This window comes from Saccoglossus kowalevskii, chromosome 15 (assembly GCF_978046115.1).
Source record: "Saccoglossus kowalevskii chromosome 15, keSacKowa6.1, whole genome shotgun sequence".
NCBI lineage: Eukaryota > Metazoa > Hemichordata > Enteropneusta > Harrimaniidae > Saccoglossus > Saccoglossus kowalevskii.
This window is the reverse complement of record NC_140655.1, coordinates 5,908,347-5,931,143: the sequence shown is the minus strand read 5'-3', so window position 1 is coordinate 5,931,143 and position 22,797 is coordinate 5,908,347. Positions and strand designations below refer to the sequence as shown.

The 22,797-nt window shown below is 37.8% G+C and overlaps 1 protein-coding gene across 1 annotated transcript; it reads right to left on the bottom strand.

Annotated features, from left to right (window-relative positions):
- Positions 1 to 15,443: 15,443 nt before the first annotated feature.
- LOC146733887 (uncharacterized) lies at positions 15,444 to 19,408 on the bottom strand. The gene is made up of 3 exons (XM_085508269.1): positions 19,281 to 19,408; positions 16,577 to 16,723; positions 15,444 to 15,857 (listed from the first exon to the last, which is right to left on the bottom strand). Exons 1-3 carry the CDS (start codon positions 19,333 to 19,335, stop codon positions 15,616 to 15,618), a joined length of 444 nt encoding a protein of 147 aa, XP_085364395.1. The 5' UTR covers positions 19,336 to 19,408; the 3' UTR covers positions 15,444 to 15,615.
- Positions 19,409 to 22,797: the final 3,389 nt, after the last annotated feature.

Sequence of the window (22,797 nt, the reverse complement as noted above, 5' to 3'; positions counted from 1 at the left end):
AAAGACGAGGTAGTTTATTTAATCAGTGGTCAACTAGAGGCTGAAATTATAATTAATTTGTTTATTTCAATTTCTCCTGACGTCAAATAGAATACACTGGTGAAACACGGTAGTAACTGTGGGTGAAAGGATGTTTTGGGGTGTAGTTTACATTGTATATAGAGTGGTAAGGTCGGGTGTAATGTGTTCATTTCCAACTATTATGAAGTCACGTAGAATTTCACTTAATTTATTTTTTCTGACATGTTTTCAAGCATTACATGTGAATCCAATTTTCACTGCGCTGTGTCTCAATAGAGTATGAGGGAAATGGCATATTCACTGGAATTTATTTCAGGGGAAAAATGTTTTCAGTGATAATGAAGTATTATGACAGATACCCTCCCCGTGGCTTTCATTGCGTATGGAAGTTATTTTCACGAGTGATGCGGTGTATCCTGCTGCCGTACTTTCACGAGCGAAGCCACGGGGAGGGTGTGGGGTTCTGTTATTATACACATGTCCCATATTTGATTATTTCATATTAAAAAAAGAACGTGCAACAAACCGGGATAGAAATTTAGATCGGGGAACCCAATTGCCCATTAATATGCTCCAAGACAGTGCTGCGACCTAGCAACGCTTGTCAGTGTAGAACGCGTGTCGCTGTACGTGTGAAAATAAAATAATCAGACGTCTAATTTAAGTCATTGTTCGAATAAATAACTCGTGGATGTTTAAGCGCGGTGGTCGTAGCGCAGCGCGTGTTCGAATTTCATGTAAATAAACAATGTATTTTACACGCGTTGTATACGTCGCTATGAGTCCCATATTGAACAGGACGCGACACGACGACTGTCGCCCTTTAGTTGGGACCACGACAGAACCAGAACTTAAACTGGGCGACTACGATACACGGTTGATGTTGAAGTTAAAAGTTCCTCCACAGATCTGTGCATTGGCAAACATGCCGTGCAACTGCAGTACTCCACTGACGGAATGACTTTCGTTGAAATGGGTCGTCGCTGACTCGTGAGCTGCACACTACAACCTCGTTTGTGATGTTGCTTGCTTGTCGTGGATGGACTGAGTCTTGGTTACCGGTTAAATTTTGCTAATTTGGCGTTGGTAATCTTTATTTGGAACCGAGTAACGCCGCAACGTCGCCAACAGAAACCTCATGGTATATCGATGTTGATGGTTGCGGCTCCATATTAATTGGAGATTTCACTGCGGGTCCAGGCAGCAGGTGGATCTTCCGAGAGCCCTTCAAGATTTATAAAACTCAGATTCCAGGTGGTCAACAAACATTAAGTTCTCCCAATCCTAGTATTCTATGTGATGTACATCTAACATGCCAAAAATGCTGGTGAACGATTTGAACCTGACAAAAATACTTGAAATAGATACCAGGAAGGGGAAAAGTTATATAACATTTTATTATTCAATAATTTATTAAAATACATAAGTTTGTCCAACTCCCTGTGATACAACACCTTAGACATAGCTCATTGTACTCGGCTTGAGTGTGGGCAAAAAGTTACTATTTGAATTTTTGATATCTGTTTTCATTAATGAGAAAGTTGACCCCGAAGTTAGAGTAACTGTTCAGCAGGAATGGCTTTTTAACTCTTCTGTGATTTTTTTTGGCTTGGCTGATTTTGTCACGGTTCATACTTGACAGGCAGGTCGTACCATCACTAATTGGAAAAACAATCCTGACCCACCGCTACCATGGCAACAGCCAAAGTCTTGTAATAGCAGTGCCCAAATGATCATGCCTTTTATTGTGGCTACGTTGCGCACTGGTAAGAGATCACCGGCGCCGACATTGTTACCACTGTCAACGGAATCCCAACGCAGCTTTGAACTTTGAATAAAATGTAAATGCTGCCTCCAATCTAGAAAATACTATCGCAAAACGGTTGGAAATAATACATTTAACGGCTGAATACGTCCTAACAATAAAATAAAGTGACTTCTAATGACTGCCATGTTATTTTGCGAACCTCGTATAAGGTGCCCGGTTTTAGTTATAAACAGACGTTAGCTTCACGTTCATGTCCCTTCCATGATAACAGCCGAAAACATATTGCTTGTTTTTTACCGGTTTTCATTGGCAACCGAAGTATTTTTATTTTGTAAACAAATTTTCGTCTGCTATTTTTATTCAGTTCAAATCGTTCAGCAACATTTTTGGCATATTAGGTGTACATCACATGGAATACTACGATTGAGAGAACTTGATGTATGTTGACTGATTTTTATCATAGTACGAAGTACCAGGAAGTTACTCAGTTCCAAATAAAGATTACCAACGTCAAATGAGCAACATTTGACTGGTAATCAAGATTCATGTAATCCATGGCTAACAAGCAACATCACAAGCGAAGTTGTAGCATGCAGTACCAGTAAGTCATCCCGTCAGTGCAGTACTGCAGTAACACGGCATGTTTGCCATCAGCATTGTATTCAAACGAATCACGTGGTGTGCCGTTCTCGTTCAAACCCGGGATTCGATCAATAGGGGAGTCCCAATTAAAAAAACACATTGCAAATCATGCAAGTTCAACATTTTCAAACCAATATACTAAAACAGAAATGCTCAGAGATGCAAATGAAGGATAGATATTACTTTTCACTATACACATCTCTGTTGATACTATCCCTCACATTTTCTACTCCCAATTACTCTTGCGTAAAATGGACTAGCCTCTTCATGTTGACATTCAGACTAAAATCACGTGACAGGCTGTTAAAATTGGCTGTTGTATACTCTTTCGCCGGTCTGGAAAAGGTGTTTAATTAACTCACATTCAAGCAACAATGCAGATTTCCCAGTGGGAGTGAGACTATTCGACTCTGCCACTAAAAAAAATAGGGGTGTTTTTAGCAAAAAACGAATAACCCTGGAATACACACAATATACTGAATTTCGGAACAAATCGTGCATTACTTACAGCAGCAGAATACCACAGAAATATCAGACGAAACATGAAAACACTATATATTGTATTTCAGCTTGAACCCTCTATATTGCAATTCAAGGAATTAACCCCATATGTGCATCCATTTCCCACCTTGGTATCACCCACCCCTGAAAACAAACTCTTAATACCACGCTGAAGCGTTTGGTAATGACATACATTTATGTATACTACTATGTTGGACATTCCTGTCACTCGTGTCTCTTCTTATTATAACGACGCATTTGAATTCCCATGATGCAAAGTGAATCCTGCCCTGATATCCACTAATTTCTAGTAACCTGCGTCGCCACTGATTGGCTGTTTCCATGGATTCAGTAACAAGCAGTTGACATGCGCAGACCGACCCGTACAAAAGGCCCACCCACATACCGATTCACTAGTACTAGTATATTATTCGTGGGTTGTTTTAAGTCTCGCAATCATAGACTACATCTAGTCAAGGAAAACCCCATTTTCCTTCCCAGAAATCCTTGCGCCAAGAACACCGAAAGTAACTCTGTCACCACACACCGCCATTTTGTGGTGAAGCCTCACAAAACATTTACTACGCGTATCATTCGCCTATTGTTGTTATTAGAGGGCTTTCGTGTTGATTTTTCTCACCGGAAAACAAGTTTCCAAATATTTATCGATAGCTCATAATGTTCGTAAAAGCACTGTTAATGCTGAAATAGTTATAATTTCCAAAATAAAATAACTTCATCGCGGAATAACGGTTACTAAGGTGTTACTCGGTTCATCAAGCTGGCCGCTCTGTCGACCGCCAGGCAAAGAAATATAAACAAACGAAAGCACTTCGTAGTATTGAGACCTAACTCGTCCTATTGTCATTCCGTTTGTGCCACGAAAAGTAAAAAAAAACAAATATCTTTTCACGCTTTCGCTTTCGTTGGGTTCGAAAATCGAACACCTGCATGGCAATGTTTTGGTGGGCGTCTTTGAAAGTAATACCACTGTGACGCAACGACCAATCAACGACAAGCATGTGATCACGTGGTGGCAGAGTTCTATTTCTACGAATACATGTATATCTCTGCCACCACATGCTTGTCGTTGATTGGTCGATGCGTCACAGTTACTGGGAGATTTGGTAAACCCCCGCAGTGCGATAGCTTGAACACAACCTAAAGCTTTGTTCGGCCTATCGCTTCTGCGCATGCGCTTTTAGTGGGATTCGCATCGCAAAAAATTGTTTGCATTTTAGAGAGCTTTGCTGAAATGCTGGCGTTCATGTACATGCAAGTTAAAGCGCGGTAGTCGTCGCGCTGCGCATGTGCCACATTTGTGTTGATAAACATTGATTTTCCCATAATCCAATACGCTCTTCAAATGAAAATCACAAGTATGAGGTTTGACCATCGATACCTTCCAATAACATGAAAATTACTTAATTAAAGCTTGGAAACGTCTCAGTTCGTACTCGTTGATCTGCACAACAGTCAAAGTCGCCATCTTTGTTTATATGAGACCCATATATCTCGCACATGCGTAGCCCGACGGCTGTGGATATCCACATGTGGATAAAAACCCACGAGTAGCATTCCATCTTAATAAATACGCGCCATCTTTTTGACGACGAATCCTCTCTACAAAATTATACCAGCTGTATCTTTGAAAAGCTTTCAATTATTTTTATTACGCGTTATGTTTTATAAGTTGGAAATCAGACTGCGTAATATAATTCTGGTCATCGTTAGCATTAATTATTGAGTTATTGGGATTCGGTATGTTTTCTTAGTGGAGTTCATTGAAGAAAATACCCCAGACGTATATGGCGGCATTTAACAATTTGAAAAATGTTTTCTGAAATACGACAATTGTAATACATCGCATAACGACAGGCATTCTTTGTTTTTAATATGCGATTTATAGTTGACACTATACAGTACTTGTGTAAACCACCATTGGCATATTACGGCGGTAAAATAATTAATAATACATATTAACAACAATGCGTCTTTCTTGGTTAGGCACACAAATACGACGATACACACCGAAAGAAGTTACATTACATTAATTCTGACACTATAACAGCAACACGCATAATGTCACTACCTATAGAAATGCAAATTTAGGTATTCATTAATTAGCACGTGGTGCCCACTGCATAAGAAAATTTGTCCTTACAACTGGTTTTTAATCCGTGTCGAAAACGTGCTTACAACTGGTTTTTAATCCGTGTTTTCGACACGGCTTATCAGCCACCTCAAGTGCCAAATCCATGAAATAAACATCCAATGTCAATAGAGTAGCCTAGGTGTTAAAATGAATTAAGTACTGGCACACCAACTTCTGCATAGACATGTCTCTAAACGCTTGCTTTTTGGTTGATTTAGTCATCTTTTTTGAACTCAGAAGCCCGCAAAACTTAATATTACATGTGAGAACGAAACAAATCCGTCGAGATTTCACGTTTTCACGTAAAAGGGATGCTGGCTGTTCCCTCTCTGGACTCCCTCCCCGCGTATACTAGTACTGGTACTACCATGGATTAGTACCTTCCATGGTACTACCATGGAACTATAAGGGTTTATAGTTCCATGGTACTACTAACTCTAACCATGTCCCCATTTGGTGAAGCATGTCAAGCTATAAATGGGCATCAATACTTAATTCGCCCAATATTTCGCTTTTATAACATTTTAATCAACAGCATATCGCTTAATTTCCGACCGGAAAACGACCATGTTTTATCCCTTGTTTTTCTCACTCGCTTATTAAAAACACTAACCGCTTGTTCAAACACTGAACACTGGTACATGAGTTGTCAAAATGGTTGTTTTAGTGCAAAGTTTGAGGATTCAACGAGTATTAACTATTATTTAATTTCGAACGACACTTTCAAACCATCATACTTTGTTTCGTTCTCGAACGTAACTTGAACTATGACCTTTTGTTATGCACACGTTCCACAACCAGCTGACAGAGCGAGACTGTGTTCAGTTTGAATCCTGGGCTGCTACCTCGTTTCAACAATATGATTATCGAGACAATTACGTGGTACAGGTAATGCTAAGACAGCAGGAACATATTGATGCCACGGCCATGTATTTAAAATGCGAGCGTGCAGACGGGCGATATTTCTGGGTTCGCGCGCTGGAAAAATTAAGCGGAAATTGTTCAACATGCGGTTGCAAAAGCGAGTAAAAAAATGACCAAAAAGCAGAGGCGAGCGGGAGGTTGGGTGAAATTAGTGCTGTACATTCATGTCCTTTGTAAAAAATACGATCGGCCAAGATCTATATCATTTTGAAGCACGCCAGTGACAGACAAAATGCAGTTTTAAATATTGACACCGTTCGTATTTTTTAAATAAATGAGTCAAAAAATAAATAAATTGTATGCTGCTTAAGCGATGATCGGTCGAAACAGACACGTTTTGCAAGTTTAAACGGCTACGTTCTGCTGAAGAGATAAGCCTTCACTTTCGGAGTTATTACCGAAGATAATGTACGACAGCAAAAAAACAACAACATTTGGTTATTGGAAATGGATTAGCATTCAATGTAGGTATATTTCGTCAATCGGACGTTACTACCCGGACCTGCTCGTTATTGCAAATGTCATTTCTTTCTCCCTGGTCAATGAATTCAGAATCAATTGGGTATAAATACGTTATTTTAGAATGATTTTCATTTGGTTTCACGTGATAGTTAATCAGATTTATCATATAGCATTACAAACAGGAAGTCCTCGGCATGGGTCAGAGTACTAGTATACCCCAGACCACTCGTTTTGGTGAATGGTCTGGGTGTGGCTTGTGGGTAAGAATAGAAAATGAGTTTTGGTGAGGTTGTGATTATTTGGATTTTTGAGAACGGATTTTTACTATTGAAATGAAATTATCACGTCTAGGGGTGAATTGTTAATAGGTGAAGTGATGTTAAAAACATAAGTAGTTCATCTTCTTGCATACACCGCAACAACAAAGGGTTATTTTTCAACACAGATCTCCAGTCAAGAGGGTGGCGTTTGGACGTATATAGTAGGATATAGTAGGAAGGACAAGCAACTCCAGCGATTCTATTGTAGCAGGTTAGACTGGAAAAAAGTTAAGCTAATTTAAACTAACCGTTAACATAAACTAAATGTTTATTTCGATTCCTCGTTAATGTAGAGATGCAGTTTACCTGACAGGTATTTTAATTAGTATTTTAATTAGTTAATTAGGCAACCAAGATGACCTCCCTTGTCCACAAAACTATATATTTTTGGAAAGCTTATTGTATGAATTTTAAAATGTTGTAAGTATTTTTTATGGACACTGTAGTTTGAAATATGCACATAAATGTGTATTTTTGGTCAAAAGTGATTTTAAAAAATTAGCTTCTAAACCATGCTTCTGTTTCCTGTCAAAATTGGTTTACGGGCACATCTGTTTACTATGAAGAAAGTGCCGTCTTGAAAACTGTCTGTTTATAGGCGGCGAGAGTCGTGAACTCTCGCGAAATGCGTAATTTTGTTGACGAGAGTCGCCTACGGTATTCCATGGGTGTTTTAAAATGGCCGTTGCTGATCACGAGTTCCCGTGTGTAGATGATTTGCTTGAGGTTTTTTTCGGATTTTGATGACGGTGGAAATGATAGTGAAGAAGATCCAAACGCAGTAGACACAGCAATTCATGTTAACAACTCTGTGTGTGTGATTCAGAGCCCGGGCATCAACATCGAAAATAGCGAAGATTTGCGTTTTCTTGATTGTCACGTAAAAGAAACCCTTTGAAACGGTAACAAAAAACCGAGAATAGTGGAAATAAAATAATAACTTATACACAAGTATTCGAGTTATTTTGTTGAAATTATTAATAAAAACAGGGTATAACGTAGGTAGAGGTGCATTTAGGCTGAAAGACTGGACGTGTGGTCCAGATGGCGACAGACGTGAAAACGGAAGACGGAATGAAAGTCTATTAAAAAATGCGAGACAGAACAAGAAAAAACAAGCGTAGTCAGTGAAAATAACAAAATTTGACGATTCATGCAACATGAAAACAACAATATTCGTGTATTTAGTCGAATACGGGGTACAAACTTACACATACATTCCGTTTGAAAGAGTGTGAATAGGTAGTCAAGATGACGACAGACATAAAAACGGGAGGATTGAAAGTTAATTTCAAAAAAAGTGCAAGACAGAGAACAACAAAAAACGAGCACAGTCGGTGGAAAATAACATAATAAGAAGATTCATGCATCATGAAAACTAAAATATTCGAGTATTTTGTGGAAAACGGGGTACAACCATGGACATGAATTCCGGTTGAAAGATTGTGAGCTATAGTCAAGATGGTGACAGACGAGAGAACATACGGATTCAAAGTCTGTTTGACAAAAAAATGCGTGGCAGAGAACAATGAAAAACGAGCATAGTCGGTAAACAATAACATAATAAGAAGATTCATGCATCATGAAAACAAAAATATTCAAATATTTTGTCGAAAACGGGGTACAAACTGAATATAGCATGTACGGAAACATTACTGTCGTCTGAAACTAACTTTTAATTTTATTCAATTAAACAGGAACATATATATTAAAAGTAATATTTACTAGTGAACCACGTTCACGAGAACATCAGATAACTATTGTGTGTTCAAAAGATGCGTATTGCGGAAAGAAAACGACTCGTTTGGGGAAAGATACTTGTAGTTCGATACGAAAGTAGTGACATCGCATCAAAGTAAATATGACGTCATTGTTTACTTGCTCATTATAATATTCCAGCCCAGCTTGCGTTGAGCATACGGCGTTTGACTTTGGTGTTACCATGGATGTACATCAATGGTGTTACTATACTACTATACTGTCTATGGTTAAACAGGTCCCAAATTGATAGGGAGTAAAACACTGCAGTGGAAGAGCTGTCCATGCATTGACCAATCACACAAGAGCTCACAAACACCAAAGAAATATTTGTTGTTGTACTTAACAAAGGGGTTTGGCACTAAAAACAATGGAACGTTTATAGGCTTAACGTTGGATTTAGATTGTGTTATAATCCAAATCCCCTAGAAAGAGTTGTAAGCACAAATTTTCATATTAAACAATGATTGGTTGAATCAAACACACTAGAGAAGAGGGACATGCAACTGCGGCAAACATGAAAGGAAAGTAACGGAAGTTCCGTGCAACGTCTCTTCTTCTCTAGTGTCTTTGGTTGAATGAGTTTGCCAAAGTGTGACATTTTGAAGGTGGAACGTTTCCCACTACTCTAACCGAATACATACCATGCATATTTATTATTGATATATGTTCACACAGACAATAATTATTGAATTCGAGTTTACATAATCTCAGACATGTTCCCAGCGGTGGTGAAAAGGTGTTCGCACATTATATATCCCCATAACGATGTTTGCAAATAACGGAGAATTCAAAAAAATACATTGTCTTGTCACGGACCTACAGGTCTAGCGAATTCAGTGAGGTTTATTTCCAATACTCTCTGTCATAAACAATCTACACGTCAGTAGTGTCATGTGATCATGTGACAATACTATAAAGAGGTCACTGTGCTCTTCGCGACGACATTGTTGATATGATAGCAGGTCAAAACAAAGCTATAATAACATCGAGCTTACTCTTACTTTCTTATTCTGTGTCATTCAACGGCAGTGGTCGCCGAGCCGTTTGATAAGGTCCATTTGGAATTCGCTGTGCCACGACCATCGTTTTTTAAACACAGGAAACAATAATTTAAGGTGAAGTATACCCCCACCTAAACCATACGCCCATATACCACTCCTGTGGCTCTACCACCCACCACAATAGTGGTGTAGTCTGGGACTACATGACAGGGCTATGTGGCTATCTCTCTATCAAATGGCAATTTTAATGCGCTATCCTGACGTCAACCAGGCTCGGTCGAACACAAACACCTGCGGACATTAACAAAGGTTCCCCCCAAAGTCGCATTCGTTAGTGAATGAATCTCGGCCAGTGGAATTTGCCTTCCCATTGAGTCTGTGGTGCACTCATCCAGGGTAGGGGTCGACCCTTTTGATGTTCAGCCTAAGGTAGGATTTGAACTTGGGTCTTGAGTCTGGTGCGACAACCAGCGACCGGTCAAACAACTGCCAGGATTCTTATTCCATCAATTTTACGCAATTTTATCTTCAGCTCCGAGTGACTTTAGCATGAATACAGGGCAGAAAATCCAGAAAACTAAACTAAGAAAGCAAGAGCTGAAAGACCCGGCCCTCACTCAAATTAACCCCTCACATGTGGGAAGGCCATTACATTTATAACCCTGGCCCTTATTGACGACACAATTAAAGTGCTTGTGCAATGCCCACCCTCACGTTTCCCATTTTAGATCTGTGTCCCACTGAAAAGGGTAGTTATTGATTTTTTTTGCTGAAAATGATTACTCGTATCGAAGTAAATTTGGGATATTTCTCGTGTTGTAGCCACGCCCACCTATCATGAAACGTTCGACTGTTTCCGGATTTCCGACTCTCGCCGAAAGTGCGCCACCAAATGACAAAATGTGAGAGGAAGTCATACCCCTGAGCCGTAATAACACTGGTCGTTCAGTATACTTTTAAACGATATACATTTTTCGGTGGGCGTTTTTTTCTTTTGTCTATTTTATTTTTTTTGAGAGAGAGGTTTTAGAGGTTGTGTTGTGGGCAGTTGCAGTGAAACGTATAGCCATAGTGTATGTATTCACACGTTTCTAATCGATCCGAAGATGCGACATCACTTAACCTTAGATTCATTCAACTGTCCTCGTCCATAAAAAACGACTAGGTTTAAAGAGAAACGCCGACAACGTAAACCTGGCGCAACACTTTAGAAAGAAATAGATTCCGGATCAGCCCATGATCACCGAGGCGGATTTCAGAAGAGAGAGAGACGTCCGGCAAGTGTTTCAAATCAGTTGTCTTTTTTGCGATCCTGATTATCGTTTTATAGAGACCATTTAGTCCCTGTTAAGTAAGGTAGCAATAATTTTGACAGTGACACGAAAACGAAGCGTCGGACAAACAGGAAATTACACAGCCCTTACACACTGCTAATTGTTTTCATTTTCGAAGGCTAAAAGTTTCTGAATTGTTTGGTGATTGGTGTTGAATGTCGAATTCACACCTCTGTTCTTTTTTTACTTCCATGCTTGCAGCTTGATCTGCGTAATAATTTATGAAATAAGAATCCGGGCTTGGTCATTGTGTTTCCACCAAATAAAGTTTTAATACGATGTTATAATTATGACAATCACGCCATGGATCAAGCTAACTCGAATCCACTCTGAATTTATCTGTATGTGTGTCGATCTCGATTATTTTTGTTAACCAATTAAACGCCGCTTTTAACGCACTTGCCCTCGCCGTGACCCGACGTGTTCACCTATTTCAACAAAATGTCAATTTATTTCCACGCGGCTGTCATTTATTTAGTAACTGTGATTTGTCGTTTTTTAAATTATTTTATAGTGATCACTATAGTCTAATGTTTAGAATGTCAAAATATGTTCTCTTTTGTTTTAATTTTGAAAGTTTTACTCAGACGATCGATGAAATAAAACAGTGTAGTGACGTGCCTAGTAACCTGCTAAATAACGAGGTAATTCCGACGTCAAATTCTATTTTGCCCAGCAACAATGTACAAACGTGCGCCGGTGTCGATGACGATCACGGTGACCAGCTACACCAGAACGGACATATTTCGCATCTAACTCAACCCCATGCAACAAAAATTGATACTATGTGTTCATTATGGTCCATTCTTCCTCGACGAACAAGTACATAAGTGACAATATAGTCAAAGACGAGAAAACTGCACAAGAAATTTGCTTTATTTACACGTATCGGCAATGCAAGCTGCCATGCGACTTCCCCTTCTGACGTCACAAGGGGAATTTCTGTATGCAAATGAGAAGCTAATGAGGAGCCTCGTTTTAAAATACACAAAAATAAAGTTGCCGTAGACTGAGTTTAAAACACATTTTTTCACTTAAAAAAATAATTCATGCTTAGAAACATAAAAATTAATAATATTTATGTATTAATTGATAATTTTAGACGTGAAAATAGCAGCCATTTCACAGGCGTCGTGCCGCGTCCTGTTCGATATGGGACTCATAGCGACGTATACAACGCGTATAAAATACATTGTTTATTTACATGAAATTCGAACATGCGCTGCGCGACGACCACCGCGCTTTAAGTGAAAAAAAAAAGATATTCATTAACACTAAAAACATACCCCCATCCACTTAGAAAGGGTTTTAAATACCCAAGAAAATTGAGCCTATCATGTTATTCTTTGTTATTTGCGGGGGCTATTTGATTACAAAGACGTTTGGGTGCAGTATCAACATTTGAATGTCACCCTTTATGACGGAATTGCTCCGTACTTCATGTACTTCCAAGTGTCGTGACCATGTCTTCGTAGAATTCTTTGGGAGTCATCCTTTTTTTTTAGAGATACGTGACCACAGCACGAGCTTCTGTCTGGTCCATTTTGTGATTTTCGTTTCACCTGCTGATTTAAAATTCCGAAGGCCGTGGCGTATGCTTAATCGGTTCCTCCATCGAGGATGTGCACCTCACATTCTGCCGCTTTCTTCTGAATATTTAAAAAAATAACTAAAATGGCTATTTACAGTGAATTGTCTAATTATTCAATTCATTGCTTCATTCCAAAAAGGCAATTAAATATATGAGCAGAATATCCAACTTCAGTAACATAATCCTACATAAGACAACATGAAACTGACGAGCAAATAGTACATAAAAAATGAAATCCATCATTAATTATGCAAATAACTAAGAACTAATTTTTTTTAAAAAACATTAAAAATATTAAACTGCATTAAGTTTCATGTAAATAACTATTCACTGAGTATTAAAAAGTGACGTCATACTCAGTTGCCAGCAAGTGAAATAGTATGCTTTCTCTGTAACGCAAATTGAAATTGAAATTGAAAATGAACAACATTTTGTGATGTCTTGCCCTGTCTATGCCCAACACAAAAACATTCTGTTCACGGAAACAAGGGAAATAGCCACAAATTTGAATAACAAACCCATGGTGACAAATTCAGATTTGACAATATTTAATCACTTTAGGCCAATAGTTGCGATTCAGAGAGCTGTTGAATCTAGACAGCAGCAACTCCTAGATATTGATGGAAAAGTTGTATCTAACACGCGCAGGTTGCATCGCTTCTCTTCTCTTGGCTGCTTTTATCATGATGGTGTCACTCCAGCAGATCTCCGTGTGATGACTGCATAGGGAACATATTTACCGCAAGTGACATTCCACCAATCTGACTTACACCATCACAAAATTGGAATATTCAAAACTTTTATGAACATTTTTTTTTGTTACATTTGCGTCAATGTGTGGTGTATCAACAGAGAATCGGGCGTCAAGATTTTCAAATTAGTCAAATGACTTTCTTTTTTGGTTCATCTTTCTGTTGATTGTCAACAAGTGGTCTTTGACACAGTTCGATTGTATCCCGCAGTATTAATCCAACTTGTCGACTAAACTTTAAAAACTTAAAAACGTATTGAAAATAATATCGCATTATTAGACAAATACAATACTAGTCGCAGCGTAACTTAAAGTTCACTTCCTCTATAAACAAACTAATTTACCCTAATATTATTTTATATTGGAATGACAACGGGGATTGCATAGCGTCCCTAACAACACTAGAAGAAGCACACATGTCATAAATAACGTGTACACTATCAGTAAAACGAATGTAATGGTATATGTGTTCACGTTCAGAATGCTTTTCATTCATCACATGTTCAGCACACCACCTGTGCCATTACATTCATTAAAACACTTTATTTCGGGGAGTGTGAAACGTTATAGAAAATATAAAGATATATCCTGACCACTTTCATCCACAATGGTAACTGTGGTTACTTCTTTTACATAACTGAAATTCTGAATATTTGCTCATGAAATTACTATAAACACATTTTATCTGAGATGAAGGTCTGGTATGTGTACGGGTCCCATCCAATTGTCATCTAAATTGGCCTCCTTTTCTATTACTGTAACACCGATGGCACTGTGACAGCAATGTTGGAAGTTGATGGATCACATAAGGTAGCTGATTAGAGGTCTGATTAGCGAAATGTTGTTAACATTCACGGCGAGCAGTATTTAGATCCATGACCCATGACTAACCGATTTTTTGACTAACAACGAGTGGGTCGCAATTAACTAAATTGTATACATTACAACTCCTGTATAGCCAAGACGTATGTCTGAATTCTGTTGAATTAATAATGTAATTACCCAATGGATATCTAAACTCCCATGACAGGACAACAAAGCCGCGTATGTTAAGATTATAACACGACACAATCTTTATGCACGGTTTTGAAGTCCCGATGGTGGTGTAACATTTTATTTTATATTTGTGTAATGGTGGTTATTCACTGGAATTGTTGTTGATAAATTGGAATTGAGTCGTACAAGTTATATTGGCGTGGTAAAATGCTCGTCTTGCGCAGACTAAGATGCATAGCAGGTTGAACAACTGACCTTCAGCAGTAATGAGAAGTTCTTATTAACGACCATTTTAGCTATTAAAATCGCATTAAAATGCCATCATTTGAAACAATGAGACGAATCTTTTCCTAAATGACCAGTCTCGTCTCACATGGGATATCTGATAACATTATTTTTTTCATTCGAGCTTTTTTGTTTCACTATATTACAAATGTATTGAAGCAATCTCATTAATTGTGTAATAAGGTCATTCGCTTATATTTCTTAGAATACTAGTATTCTTTACAACGGATTTTCGAGTTAGCCACTGTGTTAATGGGAATCTGTGTAAACCTAGAATAAATATTAACGACACACAATACTTAAAATCACATGAAGAGTATTCATACTACAGTATCTAATTTTAGATCTCATTCATTATGCAACAACGTAATTAGGTTATATTTCTTAGAATATCCTTCTCACTTGATGTTAACTCTTAGAAAAGGTTAAAGGTCAAGCATTTCATTTATGTCCAAGTCAGCTAGCTATACGCATATAATTAATTTTTACAAACAACCCAAAACCACTGGACCAACTATAACACTATTCTGTACACATTCATTAGTGGGTATATTTCCACAGATACATCATGGGTATTTATACTACTTGCATTATGCATCGACCCATAGAAGTTGTCTTCTGAAATTGTAAGCGGTGCGCTCATTGGCTGAATGGGAAAGCGGCGGTATTATGCTGGAAACAGCAAAGCTATCTTTGGTATCGCCACAGCTCCTCTATATTCTATTATTCGTTTATTGAGAAAAAACTCATGTGAAACGGGTAACGTACGATTTTGTTTAATGTAGTTTTATCGGAAGAGTACCTATTTAACCAGTGGGGAAAAACGTGAGTTTGTGGTATCCGAAAATGTTCAAGTTTCCGAGCTTCCCGTTAATTTTGTGTAAGGCGATACACACGTCGACTGAATGAGGATTCAGCATCAAAAAATCCATTACAATGCAAAGTATCCAATTTAATACAAAAGATAATGAAGTTCATTTCAGACATGTGTTACACAACTGATTAGCAAATAAACTGCGGCGTAGAAAAGTAGTAGGGAAAACTATTTCGCCATCATTTATATTAAATTCAAATCAAGATGTGATGTCACGTATAAAACATACTTAAACAAATAGTAGAAAATATGCAACCAATCCGAAAACAATGCCAGATAAATTGCATGTTGCCATGGTAACAGCACTCATCGCATCATTGCAGAGATCCGTTGTGCAGCAGTCAAGACAGTTCCAGGTATCTTCGTCGGAATGACAGTATACATCCATCTGCTCAGAGAGGCAGAATTCATAACTATATTCGTCGGTGTCGACGGCACTGCGGTAACAACCCTTTAATACATACAGCTGATCTGTAAAAGAATAATTATAGTTTTAAGTTTGGAGTTCATATCACAATAATTACCGAAACTCAAAAAACTTTTCCTTTTGTATTTGTCATGTTTATTATTAAAATTATTACGCCAATTTATTTTAGTTGCAATCATATGCGTTGTATCGGTGGCAGTCATATCCAAGATAAATCTTAACTAGGTAGGTCGCACTGAGCATGACTACTTAGCTTTATATGTATGTAGTTGCATGTGACCTCAGCGATTCAGCTTAACAATTTGAAGCAATCTTACGCCCTCTAGTGATGAAACGCTTCCATGACGTGATGAGTGACACAAAGGTCGTTCAAATCGTCTTTATAGTTTTGTACATAGCCGTCCATCAATAAAGATTACATTTTTGAGAGGTTTTACTGTGTTCTAGACGACAAACGAATAAAAGAAGTTGTCGATTTCACGAAATGTCTTCACCCAATACGTCATTTTGACGTCACAGAAGTGCTCTTTCACTAGAGGGCGCTATCTACAGGAATAGTATAAAAAGTAGCACAACATACCAGCATAAATGGTGGCAGTGGCTACATGTATAGTTCGTTCATGATATCGCACTCATTATCATATCATATTCTTGAATTGTTTATCCATATACAAAATATAGTAGCGACATAGAATGTATTGCAACTCGCGTCTTACTGGTCATGCATAATATAAAAAATGCCTCGTTTAGCGCCATGCCTCACCTGTGTAATAGGAGTAGGTAGTACAAGCCTCGTACGAACCGCCGTCTGGCAGGTCAGTATCATTGCACGTATATACATTCAGACAGTCGTCAAAATCATTGGCTGGTGTGCCATCTTCTTTACAGTAATAGCAATCCAGAGCTGCAACTGTTATAATAAAATGTGTATAATAGAGACCGATTTAGATGACAGTTAGATGGGCTCCGTGCAATGTTTACATACAATGTTATTAAATCTCAATTAAGAAAATAACCAGCAAACACAGATCCAGCTACATCAGTAATTACATATTTAATCGACGAAGATACACCCCAAAAAATACGGCCGAGACACCAGTATAAAACACGATATAATGAAATGACCTTAAGAAAATCCCAATGTGTCTCCCATTCATTACGTACATATATACATAGAAAATCCTGTTCAAATTCAGATGGAATTGCTTTTTATTATACCATTTTCGCTAAAGGCATAACACGTGTGGTGGAACAGTTGTGGCGATAATGATTGAATTTGTCTTGGCAACAACTATTTTTATCTATATACATAGTATATAAACTTGGCACAACTTAGGTACGCCAAATTGGGTAGCGGGTGTTATTCAATTATTAGATTATTTAAACTGAATATTTGGAAAAAAATGAATCAAAATACAGTGAAGGCTTAATGAAAGACATCTGTGACACTGGTATGCCAGAAAAGATGAACATAATTCATGCACAATGGCAAAAAAGGCACAAATCATAAAAATAATCTGAGAACTTACAACAAATTAATAACAGATTTTTCGCTAGAGAAAAAGTTGCAAATAATTAAATAAAAACTGCACTATCGCTTTGCAATGACCAAACAGAGGATAAGTGCCCATCGCTTAAAGATTGAAATGGGAAGGTACAATACTGTACCAATATCAGATAGAAAATTTGTGAGGTTAAATATAGATATATATCAGATAAAAGAAGTTAAGAATATTTTATAAGGATAAAATATTATAAATGTGAGGGCGAAACAAATTTATAACTTTATTACCGTCATATCAGTTTAATACATTACTTAAATAATAATATTGTATACACTGCAGAAAAAAGTATTATACGGGTTCAACCGTATCAATTAATGATGCTGTTACTTGCCTTTTCATAATTTAGATGTTGTTCATTATCAATGGTTGTTTTGAGCTGGGACATAAAAAAAGCAAAATTCGTTCTTGGGTGGCATTTATTTTAGCACCATCTCTTAAAGAGAGAGTGCATGGCAATAGTTAGAATTTGGTCGATAATTAATAGTATATTTTATTTGACTCAAATTAATGAATTGGGAATACATTAACCATGGTCAATATGTTTGTTCCGGTAATAAGTGTTCTCATGTTTAACATTACGTCAGTGCCAAAGTAGATAAAGATAACAAATTTATAACTGTTTTAATATACAAGAACATTCAATTAAAAATGAAATGCAAAAACCAGCTGCAACTTCAGAAAATAAAATTTAACCTTTTTTTTGCTTAGACATTCGAGCGTCTTTTTCAAGTTTTTATTGTTAGTATCCTTTTTTCAACAGAATGTTTTACTTTGTTGTAATTTTCAAGGCTCTATTCTATTCTTCTTATAGCGTTTGAAATCGGACTATGTGTCAACATTTGAACCGTGTGTTAAGGTCTATTGTGTTCCTAACAATGATGGATGTTTGGTTAAACCATGGAGTTCGGTTATAACTCGGAGTACTGTACTTTTATCTGTGGTCACACACAATTGTGGGAATTGTCTGCACCCTACTACTACCATACCCTGCCATACCATATCCCACCATACTACCCCACCCTGAACAACTACTCTACACTACCCTACATCACTCTACACTTCCCTACCCCCCACTACCCTGCCCTGCCCTGCCCTACACTCCACCGCACGGTTCTAAACATCACTGTACTGTATTCCGCTATGCCACGCTACACTTCACTGCGTTATACTTCTCGGCTCTTAAAAGAATGCACGCACTATACAGACAATGAACATAGTTGCAAACGTTCGTATAGGTAGTTTTTAATGTGAATAAGCTCAGCCGTCATCCCTCGGGAAGAAATGGCGAAATGAAAAAATATTTACTTTCTCGTAGTGTTTTTCGTTGCAATGCTATCTCTATAAGACATGCTTTACTTATTTAAATATGCAGCGCTTGAAATCACGTGTCTCTTTTTACCGTTTTACTGATATTGCTCTTGGGAGATTATTGCGCACAATGGCACCTGTTCACATGGCAACGGGGTAAATACTAGCTAATAATAGCTAGTGTGTATGACAAGTTCCATTTAAGGTCAATCTATTCAATTCAATGTAAATAACGAATAAGTAACGCGACTTGATGTTGATTTACGTGAAACATTTATGTTTACTTGGAAACCTTGTCACACGAAGCAGTGGGAGCTCGTATTGTAGATTGTATTTCAGATTCTCGGAGAAACTCACGAGCATAGTGATTGATATTCTCAAACACGTTTATATCAATTTCTCCATTCAATTAGCAATTTGCGTAATGTGGCTTCCTTTCGTGGTTGATCTACGAGAGGAAATTGGTATATAGAGACCAAGGGAAATCCATGTACATGTAACAGTTTTTGTGCGACAAGCTACATTTCGTATTGTGGCTTTGTGATGTGAACATGACGTTGAAACAAACAATACAGGATCATACACTTTACTCACCGGATGTTACAAAAACTGCAACCATTAGAAGTCTCAATACACGTGACGTCGACATCTTGCACACTGGTTAGGGGAATGTAATCTTCAGGTCACAGCGCGAGATAACTGTGCATTGTATAGTTACCCCCGGTTTTTATACTCACTTAGGTGTTATTTTGAGCACGCCTCCAAGCGACAGTGATTAGTTCAGTATTGGAAAAGCAAGGACTAGGATACGCCCCTAACAACGGCGTATGTTAATGTTTTCACGAAGCTAGATTTATTCTGTGTCAAGCATGATAAAACCGTAAGCAAACAAACAAGAAATCCACTAGTGAACGAACCATCGATCAGTGCTAAGCCCCCCCCCATGCTCACAAACAAGAAATCCACCAGTGAACGAACCATCGATCAGTGCTAAGCCCCCCCCCCCCAATGCTCACAAGCTGACATCCACTAGTGAACGAACCATCGATCAGTGCTAAGCCCCCCCCAATGCTCACAAGCTGACATCCACTAGTGAACGAACCATCGATCAGTGCTAAGCCCCCCCCCAATGCTCACAAGCTGACATCCACTAGTGAACGAATCATCGATCAGTGCTAACCCCCCCCCAATGCTCACAAGCTGACATCCACTAGTGAACGAACCATCGATCAGTGCTAAGCTCCCCCCCAATGCTCACAAGCTGACATCCACTAGTGAACGAACCATCGATCAGTGCTAAGCCCCCTCTAATGCTCACAAGCTGACATCCACTAGTGAACGAACCATCGATCAGTGCTAAGGCCCCCCAATGCTCACAAGCTGACATCCACTAGTGAACGAACCATCGATCAGTGCTAAGCCCCCCCCCCCAATGCTCACAAGCTGACATCCACTAGTGAACGAACCATCGATCAGTGCTAAGCCCCCCCCCAATGCTCACAAGCTAACTTTCTCAAGCACATTGATCCACGTAAATTCTCAACAGTCAGGAAAACCCATGTCAAAGCGTTAAATGGAAAAGCTATTAGCGAGGTGACAACTTATCTGGAAAACTCAAGTTTCAAGAACCCACGTAACATAGTAATACATGTTGGATCTAATGACCTGGACAGAACTACAGAGTCAAAGAAAGAAGCACTACTCGACAACTACCATCAGAAATTTGTAAACCTGATTGACGTCACCCGTAAAACATATCCACAGAGTAGAATATTCGTCTCTAGTATTCTACCCAGAATTGACAAAGCCCAGTTTAACACAACAGCAACTAGTTTCAACTCATCCTTACAGTCATTATGTGAAGACACAGCGGATGTGCACTTTATACAAAACAATCTACTTGACGCAACAAACAATATTAAATCGTACTTGTACGAAGACAAAGTGCACCTAAATGACAGAGGAACTAAATTCCTAGTCACCAACTTCAAACGTAATATATATCAGACCATCATAAAACGTACAGATGCTACAGAGCAAAGAATGGATCAAGACAAATCACAAGATTCCGATTTTAACACCAACACTTTGGGCCAGCAAAACACTAAACACAACATGGAGCGAAACAATGGTCACAGAAACAAAGAGCAAACAACACTCAACAGAAGAAAACACAGTAGACAATATTCATTACTTGATGACCTACTTACCAGCCTGGCGAGCTATATAAAAAAACAATAGATTCAATGAACTCACTCCAAAAAATTCTCATTTTAGAAAACATTTTCTGACCTAGAATTCAGGTATTGTGTGCTTTCAATGTATTTTTTTTTTTTTTTTTTTTTTTAATATGATGAATTTTGCTAATAAGCCCTCCCTTAAATGTACTTCCTGGAACATTCATGGTAGTTTAGATCTCAAAATTAGAGATAATAACTTTTTAGATCTTATTAGTGACTTTGATATTATTAGTCTGGTGGAAACCAAAACGGGTGCAGATTCCTGTATCCAATTGCCAATTTTTTGCCATTTTCATTCATTTCGAGCTGATAAACACAAAAAAGCCCGCTCTAACTCGGGAGGAATCGTTGTCTATTTCAGAAACACTTTAAAAAAGGGCATTAAACAAGTGAAGCGTGGAAGTGATGATTTTCTCTGACTGCTCCTAGACAAAGAATTTTTTAATCTTGACGAGGATATTTATTACGGCACCATTTATCTTAGCCTGCAGTATTCAAGTATTTTTAAATGGAAAGACGCAAATTTATTTCAAGTATTGGAGGATGATATTAATAGATATTCAAAACGTGGTTCAGTTATTCTATCAGGCGATTTCAATGCCAGAACCAAAAACATTATGGAATTGACCTCTTTCAGTAAAATTAACTATCAGTCATCTGCTCCAAATATTAACATTAGAAAAAGGGCATCTCAAGACTTGGCAGTAAAAAATCATTATGGTGACTCATTGTTGGATCTATGTTTATCCGCAGAACTAACCATCCTCAATGGTAGATGTATAGGAGATAAAACTGGCAAGTACACTTGTCATCAAACTAAAGGCAGCAGTGTAGTTGACTACACTATTGTTAGCAATAATCTATTTAACAAAATTAATCTATTCTATGTTCACCCTCTTAATTTATTACTCTCAGATCACTGCCAAATAACTTTTCATCTTCAAACAAATGCAATTTACACAAATAATATTTCGAAAATAACACACTCCCACAGTGATAAATTAGTACATGAAACTGACACTTACATTTGGAATAGCGAGTCAAATTTGATATTCAACCTAACGCTACAAAGCAGAGATATTACAAATTTAATTAATAACTTTAACATTAAACATTTTGACAATACACAACAATCAATTGATGAGGCAAATACTATGCTCTCAAGTATTTACATTGAAGCAGCTGGCAGATGTCTGAAAAAACATATCAGGAGAAAACCAAAAAAAACTAAATGTAAACCAAAATGGTTCAACAAGGACCTATATAATCTAAAGAAAGAAATTTTGGGTATCTTTAGTAAATTTAGTGCAAACCCATACAACATTAAACTGAGAGAAAAATGCTACAGTATGAAGAGGGAATACAAGCGGCTAATAAAAAAGAAAAAGAGAGATTTTAAAAATGATATATTGAACAAGCTCGAAAGTTTTAGTAAATCAAACCCCAGTGAGTACTGGAATTTATTAAGAGAGCTAAAAGACACCAAAATAAATAATGACTCTGATAATGTTGACAGTCAAACCTGGTTTGAACATTTTAGGAAACTGAGTAAAGAAACAAGTAATACAATGAGCGAAAACTCATTGCAGCTACAACTAAACAATCATGAATCACTCTCTCTACCTAAAGCCAACTTAGACAAGTACATCTCACAATTAGAAATCCAAAATGCTATAACTAAACTCAAAAATAAAAAAGCTCCAGGCGCAGATAAAATTACCAATGAAATGATCAAGGCCAGCAGGAACCCACTAATAAAACCACTACAAAAACTATTCAATTTAATCCTGCAGAGTGGATACATCCCTAATCGCTGGAATTTAGGTATGATCACTCCTATTTTCAAAAAAGGAGACAAAACAAATCCAAAC

Coding starts and splice junctions, on each gene's coding strand:
- LOC146733887 (XM_085508269.1), bottom strand. CDS start 19,335: ATGTCGACGTCACGTGTATTGAGACTTCTAATGGTTGCAGTTTTTGTA. Junction 16,724..19,280: donor TGCAGTTTTTGTAACATCCG/GTGAGTAAAGTG, acceptor TTATTATAACAG/TTGCAGCTCTGGATTGCTAT. Junction 15,858..16,576: donor TACCTACTCCTATTACACAG/GTGAGGCATGGC, acceptor ATTCTTTTACAG/ATCAGCTGTATGTATTAAAG.